Raw genomic sequence first — 16,639 nt, forward strand, 5'->3', positions numbered from 1 at the left:
CTAAAGGTTCAGATTTTGAATATTGCAGCTTACTTAGAAATGTATTAAACCATTGATAATAAATCCTTGGTCTGAACCTACTGTTTTCAGAAGCTAGAGCATGTCATCCTGTGGGGTTTGTCCTGACTTGTTAAACCACTGACCGATCCCTCTCTCAAGGAGGTCTCTGCTGAGGAGAAGAAGAAACTCCAGAAGAGGAAGCACCTGGCTGAGAAGCTGAAAGAAGAAGTCATTAAAAAATGACACCCCCACAACACAATCACTCTTCCTTCCTGCAATAACATGACTATACACCCTACCCATCATGGCTTCCTCAAAAATAATCCTATGACAGTCATCAAAGCAATACAAAACGCCAGATGGGTCCATGTATAGAAGTATGCACTTCTATACTTCTCTTCTATAGCATGTAATGAGTTCATATGGATTAATGTGTGCCCTCATACCCCCATCTTTTTATTGTTCATCACCAACACTTACCTTGCATTCACTAGTCATCTGCACTGCGAAAGAAAATAAGGTAAATAAGTCTTTGTTGGGGCCAAAATAACATTTCTACAATTGTATTTATTCTGAAAAAATATATAGAATCTTCCTTTTGAATCCTTTGTTGTATGCCGTTTAATAAATCCACTTTTATACCGAACACTGAGTTTCTCAGCTATTGACCTGTGAAGTGAAAGGGGCAGTGGGGCTGGTTCTAAATCTGCTTCTATATCGAATTTCCTTCCGAAAAACGTAATGTCATTCTTTACAAAGTAACAATTGCTATCAATTAGCAAACCCCTATCCTTTTATTTAGAGAATTGTGTTCAAATATTTTAGTGAGAGGCTAAGATAAGGACATTAACTGCAGTTTACAAAGACGTTTAAACCTAGGCGACAAGTGTTATCCCCGAATCATGTGAAATGTTTTTTCTTTCACAACACACTGCCAGGATCACATTTAATTTGCAAAATTAGATAAAAAATTAAAATACATACAAATGTTAACAATGGATTGTAGCTAAATTAAATGGGGTTGAAGAACTTAAAACATGGCAGAAACTAGACGTATGAACATATGGGGTGTACGAAGCATCTGTGTTGATGCAGCTACACCCCTTCTATTCTTGATTCCCACATTCTCATCAATACACCCTTCTCATGATGTAGCTGTGGAGACATGGAATGTGTCACTTTTTGACATTGTCAGAAGTCTACGATTACCCAATAGGAATGTTTCAAATAAAATACTACTCAGAAATCTCAATTACATCCAGCGAGGGGAATAAAATGCAGTTTGCCAAAACTGCTGTATCACGATCGTCTTAAAAAGTTCATTATAAATCTAATTAAAATAATCCGTTAAGGCCGACCAGAGGGGTCATGATGGCAGAGAAAGCAGAGGCGTCAGGGAGATGGTCCCTGTACTACAACCAGGTTGGAATCTAAAGGGAATCCATTACCGTACAAACCAAGCATGCACTAAAGTAAGGGGCCTTCATCTTGTCTTTCAAAAAAAAAGGTGCTCTGATTTTACCTTCACAACTCCAGTCGTCCTCAAAGGGTTGGTTGCAATAAATGACTTTACTGCAGTTGAAATACATACTTTTAAAACCAGCATTTGCAACTTGTTTTTCATTGTACAATAAATCAAACCAATGGATTAAAAAGGATAAACTGAGCCCAACCGTTTGTGCAACCACAAAAAGAAAAATGAATTACACCAGCAGGTAGGTAAATCTCTCCCCTTTTAAAAATCACATCAGGGGTAAATGGTTAAAAATAAGACAAAATAAACAATTCTGTACAGTACTTAAGAAATTCATGAAATACAAGATTTCTTGCTAACGCAGTCTGGTGTCAGAACATGGTTTTGTATGCAACTTGACCAGTCACCCTGGCTTCAAACAGTAGAGTCCTGCTCCTCTAATGCCTTGTGTTGGCTGTATTTGTAATGTATGATCCTGTCCTATAGCGTTTGGCTTCCGTTTTCTACGTAGCCCAGACCCATCCGTTTCCAAAGAGTTCAGAGGCGTGTTCAGCCAAGTCAAGCGCTACAACGGCTAGTCCCGCTAGCCTGACTGGCCTGCTGATCCTACGCTGGCTGTGTTCCGGCTTCCTCACAGGACTCAAGAAAAAGCTAGGGGGTTTGGAGTTGTAGTGCAGCCGCTTCCTTGTCCCTGTTGCTATCAACAGTGCAGAACAGAAAACCACAAAGGTTGGTCCATGGGGTAGCCAGGCGGTCTGAGAGGAACCAAGTTTAAAAGCAGAGGACACAAGGCAGGGATGTGCGTTGCTCTGGAGCACATCTGGAGGAGTCATAGAAGAAGAGTGGTGTGTCTTTCTGGCTTTCTAGGGAAGGAGGGGGTCTCCACTTGTTTCCACGGGAAAGAGGACGGAGTTTGGGAGTAGTTGAGAAGAGTGGGCGTCAGCCACCGTCTCCTTAACAGGACCAGAACAGTGACTGACAGATGGCACAGGCCCAGGACAAATGAGACGGCTGGAGGAGCGTAAAAAGGGAGGATCCATGTTCACCAATAAAGAGAAGGAGCAGGACACTCCTTAAGATCCCAGACGGGGTCGTTTCCTTGGAGACTGCTCCTCCTCCTCGTCCTCCTCGTCTTCATCTTCATCGTCTGGATAGTCCACCAGCCCAACCAGGCCAGTCTGATAACAGAACCACATGTTAGTCTTTAGACCCCCCTGTAAGGACTAGGACCCTGTCTCAAGGGGCTCTGAGTGGGGCTCACCTTGCCGAGCGGCGTGGCGGGCAGGGCGGTGGTTTTGGCGGACGAGGCAGCGGTGTTGACCGATGGAGTGGCCGCCGGGGGGGCCGGGGGGACAGCAGCGGCCTTCCCATTGCTGTTGGCACCGTTTGACCCGTTGGCAGCCCCTTGATGACCGAGAATAATGTTCCTGTTTTAGTCAGAGGCCTTCATCACAGCGGTGGACCTCACAGGTGAACCTCATGCCTTATGAACGCAGCTATACAGACCCAGAATTAACCAAGTGAGCTTCATCCGTTTTGCCAACTTAAACTAAACCTGTCAATGTATGCAACCAGACCTGGTAAACCTTAAGCTTTACTAGCATTATGGGGCCCACCTCGTTCTCTTGTCCCTGCGTTGCCGTTCCTGCTGATCACATGTTAAGCCATAGCGCCTTATGCTTTATTTTGATAATGCCTTGAGATGAGGACCTCCGTCTTTGTAAACGCATTAGTTCTGTTTTCGTTATAATAATAATCCCTCCCTATAGCTTTACTATAGGGAGGGATGTCACTAAGCTTGCGTCAATGTTAAATAAGTGTTAATGTGGTCTTCCGGTAAAAGGGCCATTCCTAAATAGGTAGGGCTCATAAGAATACTCTTCACAATTAAGACTCAGCCTTAGGGCGATTCGTTTGGGACCCTACCTTTTTTGGCCTCCATGTATTTGCCGTAGCTGTCCGAGAAGTCATCTTCTGTCCGATTCTTTTCAACTGACTCTCCTTCCTCGTCATCTTCATCATCATTAAACCACATCTCCTCGTCCTCATCCATCGACCGGGCATCTCGTCTGTACCTGTTAAATAAAAACATTAAAGGTTTAAACCATTGGTCGCCAACCCATCATTCACGATCGACTGGTAGATCTTTTAGACACCCTGTAACTCCCGAAAAATACACAAATAAAATATGCCAATGTTCCGTTTTGCAACCGCTTCTCTCTTGATAAGTGATGGGAATAACGACGTTATAAATAAGATCGTTAATACTCTTTATCTCTATACTGTTCTTCCTTGGTTATCGGGTACGAGACAATCGCATTAATGATGAAGATTGGCTGAGGTAGAGTACCATTTCACGGAAAGCCAATCAGATGTAGAGTTCGGCGGGTGTTTACACATTCGAAAGCACGCAGAGTCGGACACACAACGACACAAATGGGTCAATGAGACGCAGGAATGGCAAGCCCAAATAATCCAGAAATAGCCTTCTTTGAATGGAGGTATAGCCATTAGGGCTGCAACTAACGATTATTTTAATAATCGATTAATCGGTCGATTCTTTTTTCGAATAATCGATGAATCGGATAAAAAAAAAAAACATTTGTAATTGCCGCATCTTTATTCAAAAACTGAACATTACTTCAAATTCACAGTGCAGACTGAAGTGTAAAAACACCAGGTTATTGCTCCAACGTCCCGGAACTATTAAAAGTAATATTAAATAATAAAACAATTAAAAAAAACATAACTGGGATAACACAAAGAAAAAACATACAATGTATGATATACTTTTATATGTATACAAGGGATGTCCATGGTTAACCGGTCAAACCTATTGATACCATTTGAGACTCCTTGAAATAGAACTTGTAATATTGCTTTAATTGCTGATAAGATGATGATAGTTCAAGATAGGACATTAAACAGGTCATAATTCTATCTTTACCATCTATTTTATATTACTGGGAAAACAAGTTTTCACCAAAATCTCAATTATTATTATTTTTTTTCTGTTGCATTTGAACGCATCAACCATATTACTGAGCCGACCTGAACACATCACATTTATCACTGTTTGTGACCATTGGTCAGTTTTTTTTTTTAAGCTAACTACCTCTATATCCTGCCAATTTTAACATGGATTTAAAAACTGCATCACTACTTTTAACTGACGGGACTTTCTACACCGGCGTCCGGTTGTGTGATTACTACCGCTGCTTTGAATGACTGTTGATGCACGCGGTGCCGACTCCGAGCCCGTATGCACAACGTCTGCAGCAGCAGCAGCTGACAGTTTTCGGTTGGACTACTAGACGGATACTGAGTTGAAGGAGTTTTTTTAACCCAAAGACAGTGAAGGTACAACACTTTTATGTAGGCCTACAGTCCGGTGTTAAGATATGACCAAAATACAAGCTGTGGTCGCTCACACTAAAGCTCGATGTGGGCATGCATGAACCATGATCCAACATGTCGGCGGCTGGCTGTAAAGGGAGCGCGTCTATTGGCGCGTTTCCACTGCAGGGTGCGGAACGGATCGGATCACAGAGGTGCGGATCGGGTCGCGTTTCCACCGCCAAAAGTGGGCGTGACCCGGACTTTGCCGTACCCGTTCTGGCCTCGTTCTCGGGACTCCTCCGTTGGGGTACCGAAAACGAGACCAGACGCCTGAAAGGGTCGCGGGAAATTCTAGCTACACATCCCCTCCGTTGATTGGTCGACAGAATCATCACTTCCGGGTGACGCGGGGATAAAAACAAACAAACAGTAGCCACGAGGTATTATTCTTTACAATTAACATGTCGCGTAAAACGCTTGCTTGGGCGAACAAGGAGGTGGAGACGTTCGTCTGCATTCTTGGGGAGGAAGACGTCGTTTACGATGTTTACGTAGATGCCGCGGCGATCGACATCCGTTCTACCACAAAGGGTACTCTCGGCAGTGGAAACGTGACCTCGGAACTGAGCTGGGCTATACCGCCCCCTCCCTACCGCACCGTTGCGATCCGATCCGTTCCGCACCCTGCAGTGGAAACGCGGCATATGTTCCCCGGGTCGTATGTTCCCCTCTTTGTATGAGACCGGGGCACAAAAGCGGGGAACATAGAACCCTTTTTTTTAAAAAAGGGTCCTATGTTCCCCGCTTTTCCCAAAAGGGGTCCTATGTTCCCCGATATGCATGTGACCAGGGAACATAGAACCCTTTTTTTTAAAAAAGGGTCCCATGTTCCCCGGTCCGTTACTTTTTCCACCATTACTGCCAAATTCCAGCAGAGATAACTACCATTGGATGTCTTTAACTTTGGTGGAAGAGGGAGAGACGTCGGAGAACCTGACGCAGTCTATTCATACTCCGGTAAACAAACCCCGAGAAGCCCAAACCCTAAGAGAGCTCCCGTGGTATTATTGGCCGTAATGTTATTATACAATCATATTATATTATATACTATTATATAAAGAGCTCCGGGAGTCGCAAACGGCAACAATCACTTTCTCCTCCATGCTGCAGTTCACCCCGGGCTGCGCTGCACTGAGTTGGCCGGTTGAACGCTGATTGGCTGTTACGTTACACATGTCACTCAGTGGCCACGCTGTTGAACGCCGATTGGCTGTCATCACGCGAATGTCGCGTCAAAGTTTAAATATTTTTGAAGATTGATTGATTTTCCCAAAAAGGGTCCTATGCTCCCCGGTATGTATGGCTACAGGGGAACATAGGACCCTTTTGGGAAAAACGGGGAACATAGGACCCGGGGAACATAGGACCCGGGGAACATAGGACCCGGGGAACATAGGGATGACCCCGCTGTAAACAGTGCTGCGCCTACGAGTAACTTATTTATCGCGCGACACAACGAATCAACGACCAAATTCGTTGCCAACGCATTTAGTAATCGATTTTTATCGATTTTATCGATTCGTTGTTGCAGCCCTAATAGCCATTACTATTCCCTCCAAGAAATTATTGGAACGAGTAATCGTGAAATGTACATTATGCCCAGGACAAAAGTTAATAAGTCAATAGATAATATTTGAAAAGTAGAATTTGAAAAAAAGCACGCGATTCCAAGCTATTCTGAATATTTTAAAATTTGAATGGAGTCTCTAGGTGAAAAATTGAGGAAGGAGATAGGTCCCAAAGTTTGTAGAGAATAATAAAGAAAGAAAGAAAGAAAGAAAGAAAGAATAAAACTTATGAAGAACTATACTGCCCTACAAAGGCAAAGTGCATTAACTACGTATTTTGTCAAAATTGAGTTCAGACTGAAAATGGGTTTTATAACACCTTCTTTGTCTTGAGACAAAAACTATTTTTCTTCCTATAAAAAGGTATTAATTGAGAATATCACCACTATTGTACCTGAAACAGGTTTGGCCGGCCAGTATGAATACTTTGAAGGCATTTTTCTCAGTTTCAATGTTGGCGTAGTTACTGCACTTTGCCTTTGTAGGGCAGTATAGTTGAGCACTGCATGCAGCACTCTACTAACAAACATAGCAAAGGCATGGTGAGATTAAGCCTTCAAGATTGCCACAAGTGATGATGTAAATGTGTTGCATCGGGTTGAGCCAATCAGGACTCACCTGTTGAGCCTTTGGCTTTGTCGGTCCTTCTCCTGCTCATACCGACCTTTCAGACCCTTAAAGGTCTGGACATACTCAATGGATTCCAGTGCTTTGTAGAAGTTGTCCACGATGTGGGCTATGAGGGACTTAACATCCTCCTGAAGAAAAACAAAAGCAACGCGTGAGGAAAGCATAAGGCACGCCAGCATGACGAACCGAGCTGCCCCAAGGAGAGAACAACGAAAACTCACCACTTTGATAAATTCAAAAAGCTCTATGACGGCGGAGTTGAGTAGGTTGTATCTGGTGCCATTGTCCAGCAGAGCGTTGATAACCGGCTCAAACAGGTTTCCCTTGATGATGTAGCGGTTGTAATATTCATCCTTCAGCCCAATGATCCTACGCATGAACCGCAGAGCACCTGTGGTAACAGACGACAGTCATCTGTGGCTGCTTCAAATTAAACCGGTTTGAACTTGAATACTGCACATATCATGATGCAGCTGGATCATGGCTACAATTTGCCTGAAGTGGATTTGGCCCCTAATTCAGTAGTGTTTCCTTTACTGAATGATGGCTAAAATCCCTGGAGTTGTAGTTTCCAAGAGAACAGAAGAGATTCTACCATGGAGACGTGCGTGTACTCACAGAGCGCCAGGAAGGTGTGCTTGGAGTTCATGAGCAGCAGCACTCTCCTGAGTAGGTCCTTGTTCATGATGTAGGTCTTGATGTGGTACGTGTGGTGCTCCACGCAGAAGGTCAACAGCTCCAGGATCAACGCCAACAGCTGAGCCGTCTGGAAGTTGTCTGTCCAGAAAAGATAGATAATTTCAAATCAAATGTTCTTGAATAGGAAAATAAATTACATTCAAATTGCTAGATTATCTTATAATTAATATCTGAATATGTATGATTAACGGCCCAAGAGACTTGGAGTGAATATTGCAAACTGGGACTTTGCTCCCCAGCTTTGAATCTGTACTTATTCGAGACTTGACTGCTCTGAGACTCGAATCTCTCTGGACACTAGAGAACAAAAATGTGGTCACATAATAAAGGGTTGTGATAGATGATCATATGCATACAAACAATGGACCTTTTAAATACATCCCTGCTGCGCAGCGCAGCCTGAGCGGGCAAGATGATATGGATAAGATATGGGCAAAGCTTTAGTCGGACTAATGGAGATTTTATTTAATTAAGCAATAGCACAGGAGAGGGAGTGCTGCTGTACTGAATATCACCTAAATGTAAATGTATCAGCAAGGCTTCGATTCGGTCGTAGGTACGAGACCGTAGATAATCACAGCCATGCTGCTATTCAGTACCACAGCACGACCTCAAACACCATCTATTAGTCAACAGTAATAAGCAAAAACAGATTACGATTGGTTTGTCTATTTAATGATTTATTTGGCTCCGCCAACACAAATAGATCCACAACTGGACTGGGACTGAACTGTTGTCAAGCAACACATAAACACACTAGCTTGCTACTTTTCGTACCATTCGGAATTCCAACTCAAATGTTATGTCTGGAAACATGTTAATCTTTGCAGTGCAAAGTTTGTTGCATTCTAAGCTACATAAAGAGCATAAATAACATTAACAGTTATTAGAAAACCTGTAAAGCGGAGTGATAGTCATAGTTAAAAGTCCCAGTGCTGTTAGACTCTATCAGCACTCATAGAATGCCCTTTGCCCCATCAAATGACTTGGTCAGAACTTATGCATAACAGGCTGCAAGGATTAGTCCTCCATTAAGCGATGAGCAAAGGACCAGCTGATAAGGGAAGGGGCAAACAATAAAGTTATTTTTAGGCAAGGTCCCTTAATTTAGGATACAGTTCTGAATAGCGAAATTTAGCTATCGGAAACCTGAAACCCGAGTCGTCTCAGGTTTAATTTCATTTAAGTATGGCTATTGATTCGTGAAGGGTGCTTTGTAAATCTGACAATGCGTAGAAATACTGACCAAGCAACGGCTCTATAGGGGGCTGAACAATTCCATTGCAAGAATACACCGCCCATTTCTTCACAATTTATAACAAGTTGTAGAATAGCCAAAAGGGGGAAATACTGTATGTGTAAGCTAACTATATAAAAACAACATTTAACGTGCTAATAAACCTCATGTTAGTAGGAATGTTTTGTCCAATGAAACAGGGCTGGGCTACGACTTCATTCCCCATGTAACTGTATCCGTTTGTTTAGTGGACTCCTCTCATGGTAATTAATTGACATTGTAACTTATGGCCATTCCACTATAAAAAGACAACTTGAATAAATGTTAGGTGGAGGAAACTTCATAAATCGTCTGTGAAGATGATTTCTGCCTGATTCATGTCAGATGTTCGTGTTGAAGACCACCTCCATGATCCCAGGCTACTTTACCACGTCATAGAGCTACTTCTTGCTATAGCTTGGATTAAGCAGCCCCTGGTTACTTTAATATTGCTTTTGCCTAAAAATGTTTTTTATTTAATGTATATTTTTCTCATAAATATTCAAATAAGATTCTTTGGTTCAGTTGACGGCCCTATTGTCAGTACCTAGCATCATATAAAGAGTCTGTGGTAGTATTCATTAGGCATAGGTGCATTATGTGAGATTAGGGCCGCTGCGTTCCAGCACCTACCTGGACACACCGGGTTGATCTTCACTGGACTCTCCAGTAGATCTGTGAACATGCAGCTCATTACTATGTGTAGAGAAACAACAACAAATGGATGGAGGGCAAAGTGTAAGATGGCAGCAATAGGGGCCCGCCCCAGTCGCCTCACCTTTGGAGTCCTTATCATGGGCGGTGTTGGCCAGCAGAGGCGCCGTGAGAACATGCATGCAATACTTGTAGAAGAAACTCAGAAACTCTGTCTTCTCCGTTTTCTGGGAGAAAAATTGAGGATTTGAGAATGTGTACATTTTACAATAATTACATTAAAATGGGTAAATCATGTACCCTATTACAAGAAATGGCTAAGTTTTTTAGTTGCAATGCATTTATTCCTCCCACCTACTGGGGGAGGAAAGATGCCCCATCAAGCCTTCTTCATTAAGTTTGAGACATCTTAGAGACGAATGCAGGTCAACATAAATGTTAATGTGCGAGTTGTGAATGGGTGAGTAACAAATGGTAGGTTATGAAAAGGGCACCATGTACACTGGTGTTCCTCACATTGATGGGGGCAAGCATGTTTTCAGGGTCGATCAGAGTCCTGAGAAGGCCCATTAACTGAACAGCACCTCCTAGCTCCGGGTCAGAGTCACAAATCATCTGTTTGATAACCACGTTGATCAGCAGCACGTCCTGGGGAGCAGAGACCACAGTCACGAGACAGACCCACACATCATGCCCCCCTCACTCCAAAGTTCATACCCAGACATCATACAAAATACAATAGCACAGAATGGTGTGGAGGACGCTACAGAGCAGTCTATGATACAAGACGATATGATCCAAGGTCCGATCTCTGTTATCAACTCTAAAACCATGTATTTAATAACGAGGACAGGATTAAGGGAGGCCAGCAATTAAGTGTATTCAGGGAGCAAGTTTCAACACCATGTTTGACTGAATCTTTACTGGAGGCTTTCTTTAAGATTTGGGCATTGATATGACAACTAAATATTGCCTAAAAAAAATTGTGGATCACGCAGATGCGTGAATAGTTCCACGCATCTGCCACTCGATATTCTGTACAACAAGGCCTGGTTGAACAGTTTCTAGGATGAGACTGCATGACATTATCCACATGCTCCCAGGATAAGGAATATATATGAAACAAAAGTATCCTAGCATACATCTGTCTCTCGGAGTGCTCACCCACCCGGATGAAACCAGTTTCTGAAGTCAGGCTCAACTCACGCTCGCCATTCAATGCACAATGGGGGTTGTAGTGAATGGACAATAATGTACTTGCACTGCAGTATATTCTGATTGCTTCGATTTTGGTAAATTTGACACCTTGGGACACTGGTCAGACTTTGATGAAACAGAGTTAATAAAAAAGGTGGCTGTGCCGGAGGAACGTCCCTTAAACACCACAGATCAAACACCCTCAAGCCATCAGTGCTGACTCAGCCGCACTCTACAGCAGAGTAAGTTCCTTTTCATTTGGTAGAGCGATTCCAGTAATGACAACATTGTATCCATTAAAAGACAGGACGCGACACATCATTTTAGCTGCTTGTAAAACCATATCAAGTCAAGTCAATTTATTGTGTCTCCCAGGGGAGAAATTTGTTTGGATCTGGGCAATAGCTGCATCACATCAGTATGAAACAACATATCGGTTCCTTCCAAGATGCAGACCCAAGAACACGGAATAAAAAAGGTAATATGTGTAAACAAAGACAATTTTATAAAATAAACCCATTTTTATGAAAGCAGATGGCCATGTTGCTTACGTCATCGGTCTGCTGGGGCTCCTGCATGACAAACTCGCGGACCATGGAGGGACTGAACTCCACCAAATAGGAGAAGATGTCAGTTGCCGCGGCCCTCACCTGCAGGTCATCCATTCCCTGAGAAAATATACATGTTAGTATAGCATCTATTGAAGAGGACCCAAATTGAACCAGAAATGGGACACCATTGCCGTGTTCCGATATCCATACTTCCATGGGAACACTTAAACAAAGTACACTATCCGCAGTCACTAAGTGCGCTAATTTTCCGATGTCAGTGTTGCTCCAAATCGAATACTCTGTGGTGCAGTAACCGGAAATTACGCTCACGACTGCCGCCGCAGCTCCTCCCCCGCAATAAAAATCCCGCTTTGAACGGTGAACTCTTTAGGCCTAGCAGCTATAAAAACTACAAAATGACTCCATTAATGCAGGCTATGTGGAAAATGCGCCGACTATGGCTCAGCCTGGCTCCGCCCTCTTTCGCTACGTAGCTAAGATGGCTGCCGTTTAGTACGAAAAGTGTACATCGCCACACACTTGCGATTTGACCGTTTTGAGTACACTATCCGGGTCCTTTCAGTATACTTATTTTTGCCCGATCTGAATCGGAACGCCCTACGTACTCAAAATTAGGCTAGTTAGTATGGATAGTATGGATATTGGAACACGGCACATGTCTATAGCTGGAAGCCTTCTAACAGCCCAGATTTACATAAGCCGACATTTATATAAAAATGAAAAAAATTAAAAGACACTTCATTTCAATAGCAGTAGAAAATATTTGTTGTGACGTACCATGACTATTTCAAGAGCAGGTAGAATGCCTAGATTTGCCAGAGTCTTGAAGAAGGCATCCCTGTTTTGCGGTTGCAACGTTTGCGAAAAAGCACAAAATTCTTTGAAGAAATTTACCTGGAAAGGAGAGAAGAAAGAAACATTCAAATGATGCCGTGGTCAAGTCTTTGAATGAGAACAAACAAGTGCTCATCCCTACTCCTGTGTGTCCTCTTAATCTTGTTACAGCATGATGCAGTTAAGACTAAGATTATTATTTATTTTTTATAATCCAAGAGCTAATTACTTTCAAAAGTGCTTGGCTGAGTAAAGAAGAAGAGTCAATATTAGAAGAACCATCTCTCTCTCTCTCTCTCTCTCTCTCTCTGTTAAACGCGTTATTAACGGCGTTAACGCAAACCAATTTTAACGGCGTTAATCTCTTTATCGCACGATTAAGCAATTATTTTTTTTGTTTCTTTGGCTCAAAACAAAGAAGCAGTAGCCTGACTGCTATGTTCAAGGCAGTATGTTGGTATGTTCATCTAAACGATGAACATACCAACATATTGCACTATAGGCATTTTTTTTTTGTATCGTCCTGTTTTGATCAGTATATGCCAATGTTGCTATCAATAAAAAAACATTTAGAAAAAAGAATTGCGATTGCTCGTGAGTTAACTATGACATTAATGTGATTAAATATTTTAATCGCCTGACAGCACTAAAATAAATAAATAAATATATATATATATATTAGTGGTGGGCATAGATTATTTTTTTTAAAATAGATTAATTTTGGAATTAATTTGAAAATAGATTGACGACGACTTTATTTTTTTTATCGCCCGATAAAAGTTTCACGTCAACGCCGATACTGCCCACCACTAATAAACACACACACACACACACACACGAGGATTGTTGTACTCACAAGCTCTCTTCTTTTGCTGGCCTCTGTTGCTTCATCCGTGAGCTGAGCGAAGACTTCGGTTAAGAACTTCTCATCCTCCTGACAGAACAAAACCAGGTTATTGACCAGGACTTATTTGACATGTTCAAATATATAAATCATTTGATGCTGGAATATCATTGCACAGATGAATGTCAATTTCCAAATACTGGGCAGCCACCTAGAAAGGTTTTATTAAAGTATGACTGCACAGAAATAATACAATTACAAGCAATGCCAAACAGTTCACACTATGAGCTAAAAACCCTTCATTTGATCAAGTTAATTTGTTTATGGAGGGGTTATTAAACTTGACAGCTTTGAAGGGAACGTATAATTTCAATATTTGTTAACACATTTCACCAAAACAGAAACTAAGTTCACAGTACAGTTATGGTAGAAAGTTAATTTAGAATATAAACATCTTTTCTTTTTACAAATATTTATATGCGTGCAATAGCTTCGATTAACCCAACACCACTTACCACAATAAATCACAAAGGTTACAGACACAATGATTGTATACATCCAGAACATGGTTAACAATGGACATTGATTCAGACTTGATGTAAATAATATGACTCATTAAGGAGTCGACAATTAATCTTTAAATGCCTGAATTGACCAAAAAAAGGGTAAAATAGTAAAAAGATGATTGTGCTTAATTGGGTTGTAATGCAATTCTGAAATGAGAAAACGGTACACTGTATGAAATAAATAGCAAATATATTGATATTTATTATAAATACAACTTTATTAAATAGATTGACCTGAGGTAAACACACGCATTATGCCATTATAAAAAAAAGGTACAGAAATGTATAAGTGACAGTCGAGAAACACTTTCAACCACTCAAAATGAACATGGCTCAATATGTAAGGTCGAGTAGTAGCTTGCTTACCTGCAACATGCTGACAATCTCCACCTTGTTGAAAAAGATAAAGGAAGTGAGAGTGGAGAGGAAATTCTCCTCAAAGACCGAGGGCGTGGGTAGAATGATGTCCTGGATATACTGCACCCGGTACGTCTGGTGGATCTTCTGCCGCAGCTCAGAGTCTGTGATGGGAATCACCTCCTTGAACTTGGCCGTCTTGGTGAGGAATTCTCTGTGGCGCTTAGGCTGGACGAGCGCCGGGTCGTACTCCAGACAACCAACCACGTCCATGATACAGTCGTCTGAGAACATCACCTCAAATAGAGCTGCTTTGTTAAGGAATAGCACACCACGTACAATCTCGTACAGGTGGTGCAAGCCTTCTCTGTTGTCCAAGTCCTCACAAACCTGGAAGAGGCCCAGGAGCTTCTTGATGTAGCCCTCACTCATCAGGGCCAGTGCCAGCTTCTCCCTGCGGATGGGAGAGGAGAGGACAGAGGTGACCAGGTCCGCCATCTCTTCCAGCCTGCTCAGCTCACAATGAGGTAGCTCCACCAGATGGCTGGTCTCCGGCAGCTCCTCCAAGCGTTCCTCTTCAGACTCGTCTATGGGGTCCTGGGTGATCTCCAAGGCGGGGTCCTTCCCCTGTACCTGTCGAGGTGAAAGGACAGACTCAAAGCTGATGCGCCAATGAATGGATACATTTTCAATTATGTAATCTGAAGATGATTCCAGTACCAAAGCTTATCTTCCAATGTGCATTACGTGGAAACATTTAATTGGTCGTACTTGAGTTTGACTTTAGTATGCAATACCTGGCAAATCTTCTCCCAGATTTCATCACAGCCAGCCTTTTCCTGGAAGCTCAGAGCAAGGTCATAATTCTCTGCTTCAGACCATACAATCAGCGTGTCCTTAAAGAAATATATAGATTGAATAAATAAAACAGATTAAGCTATAATTGAATGTGGGGTTATCTTCAGAATTGTGGATTGTCCATATAAGATTTTACTGCAACTGGAAAATAAGTAGCTATAACATTAACAACCATGTAATAATACAAACAAATGCAATAATGGATAAGCGGACAGCCCGGCCCATGTTTCCATCGGCACATAGCGCATTGGACTTACTTGTTGTTTCTGATAAGCAGTATTTGGACTTATTTTGGATTCCAAAAGAAGTGAACCTAAAAGACAAAGTAAAATTAGTTGACGATAGCACCTATAGAACAAGGTAAATAACATTAACATAACGTGATGATTATCAGATCTCTACAAGTTGAACACCATTTTGGAAAACAGCCGGGAGTCTGGGTCTATGGACATAATGTGCACGTTAAGCGATGGGTTCAGGTTTGTTGAAGCCAGATTTCGCGGCCCTCTTAGAACAGGAATACGAGCTAGTGTTGAAGACCAGTCGACCAGGCTAGCTAGCTTAGCTTTAGATAATGAGACTTCATCATATTTGTCCATCGAATGGGCCGTGGACAAAACTCAGCAGTCAAGAATTTGGCTTATTGTATACACGTATGTATTAATCGACTGTTCATAGTATGTGCAGAATAAATAAACAATAAATGTCTGTAGAATATAGTTCGCAATGAAGCTAAAGTTAGCCTAGCTGTATGCTAACATTACCTACCGTCGGATTCAGCTCGAACTAATAAAGAGATCCCCTTTAGCCTCTCCACGAAGGTGGACGAGACGTGCCCCGTACCCCGGTCGTCCCACTGTCGGTCTTCATTTAGCGTGTATACCTTCACCCGCCGCCGAGTGTCCGACATGGTGAGTCGGGGCTAACAGCTAACTGCTATCTTTCTACTGTCCGCTTTCTATCCTCGAACGGTCAACTTCCTACTTTCATGTTCCAGAGTGAAGCAAACAAGAGAGCACAACGGCTATGTCATACTCATCCCGCCTGGCCTTTCAATTATCCCACGGGAAACCTAATATCCAAAAGAAAAATGGACAGAGAACACAACAACTACAACGGCCCGTCTGCTACCGTCCACAGGGCGCCATCTTGTAACCCGATCTGTGTTCTTTACTTCTTCACGTCAATCAGCCGCCGCGGGGTCTCCTCAGGGGCTACGGGGGCCTGGAAACGCGGACTTCAAAATAAATCGGTTCAGGTCCGGAAAATAATTTGCGTGCATTTGAGTGCATTTACTGAAAAACGTATTTAATAGGTAACGAAAAAAATCAATATATATGTAGGCCTATGCAAGTATTACTATGGATGACTTCAGAACTGCTAAGGTGCCCGAAGCCACCAGGAGGCACCCCTTTAAAAATAAAACATGTCAACCTACTTTGTATTGGTGTGATTTTGATCATTCAATCAGTTCCATGAGTTATTAGCAACAAATCAGTAGTTTCCCATCTATCAGGGCGAAAGACCATCCTGATTATGTGAGGTCACATAATCAGGATGGTCTTCAGGCTCAACCCCTGGACCCCTCTACATTGTTTGGCCTAAGCCTCAATTGTTTGGTTGAGGAAATTGGAGGGAAGCCGAAGCGATATTAGTGTATTTCTCATTTAATATATTATATAAATGTATTTTATATTACATAAATATTTTC

At 42.2% G+C, this 16,639-nt stretch overlaps 2 protein-coding genes across 5 annotated transcripts in view; one reads left to right on the forward strand and one right to left on the reverse strand.

The window, feature by feature from the left end:
- The window catches only part of cfap36 (cilia and flagella associated protein 36), a 37,175-nt gene extending 35,190 nt beyond the window's left edge, over window positions 1-1,985 (forward strand). For 3 of the 4 annotated variants that reach the window (XM_030379963.1, XM_030379965.1, XM_030379966.1), the window contains one exon: window positions 160-646. In XM_030379963.1, coding sequence (XP_030235823.1) covers window positions 160-243 — 84 coding nt within the window. In that variant the 3' untranslated portion in view covers window positions 244-646. Of the gene's footprint in view, window positions 1-159 lie in introns of all 4 variants that reach the window. The other variant, XM_030379964.1, reaches the window with a different exon arrangement.
- ppp4r3b (protein phosphatase 4, regulatory subunit 3B) lies at window positions 776-16,140 on the reverse strand. The gene is made up of 16 exons (XM_030379960.1): window positions 15,697-16,140; window positions 15,186-15,241; window positions 14,868-14,966; window positions 14,080-14,703; window positions 13,160-13,237; window positions 12,247-12,363; window positions 11,449-11,565; window positions 10,217-10,348; window positions 9,825-9,927; window positions 9,680-9,721; window positions 7,690-7,848; window positions 7,293-7,462; window positions 7,060-7,199; window positions 3,401-3,549; window positions 2,736-2,878; window positions 776-2,652 (listed from the first exon to the last, which is right to left on the reverse strand). Exons 1-16 carry the CDS (start codon window positions 15,836-15,838, stop codon window positions 2,548-2,550), a joined length of 2,376 nt encoding a protein of 791 aa, XP_030235820.1. The 5' UTR covers window positions 15,839-16,140; the 3' UTR covers window positions 776-2,547.
- Window positions 16,141-16,639: the final 499 nt, after the last annotated feature.

This window comes from Gadus morhua, chromosome 15 (genome assembly GCF_902167405.1).
Source record: "Gadus morhua chromosome 15, gadMor3.0, whole genome shotgun sequence".
Classification (NCBI taxonomy): Eukaryota; Metazoa; Chordata; class Actinopteri; order Gadiformes; family Gadidae; genus Gadus; species Gadus morhua.

Coding starts and splice junctions, on each gene's coding strand:
- ppp4r3b (XM_030379960.1), bottom strand. CDS start 15,838: ATGTCGGACACTCGGCGGCGGGTGAAGGTATACACGCTAAATGAAGAC. Junction 15,242..15,696: donor AGTTCGAGCTGAATCCGACG/GTAGGTAATGTT, acceptor TTTGTCTTTTAG/GTTCACTTCTTTTGGAATCC. Junction 9,928..10,216: donor ACATGCTTGCCCCCATCAAT/GTGAGGAACACC, acceptor TTTTTCTCCCAG/AAAACGGAGAAGACAGAGTT.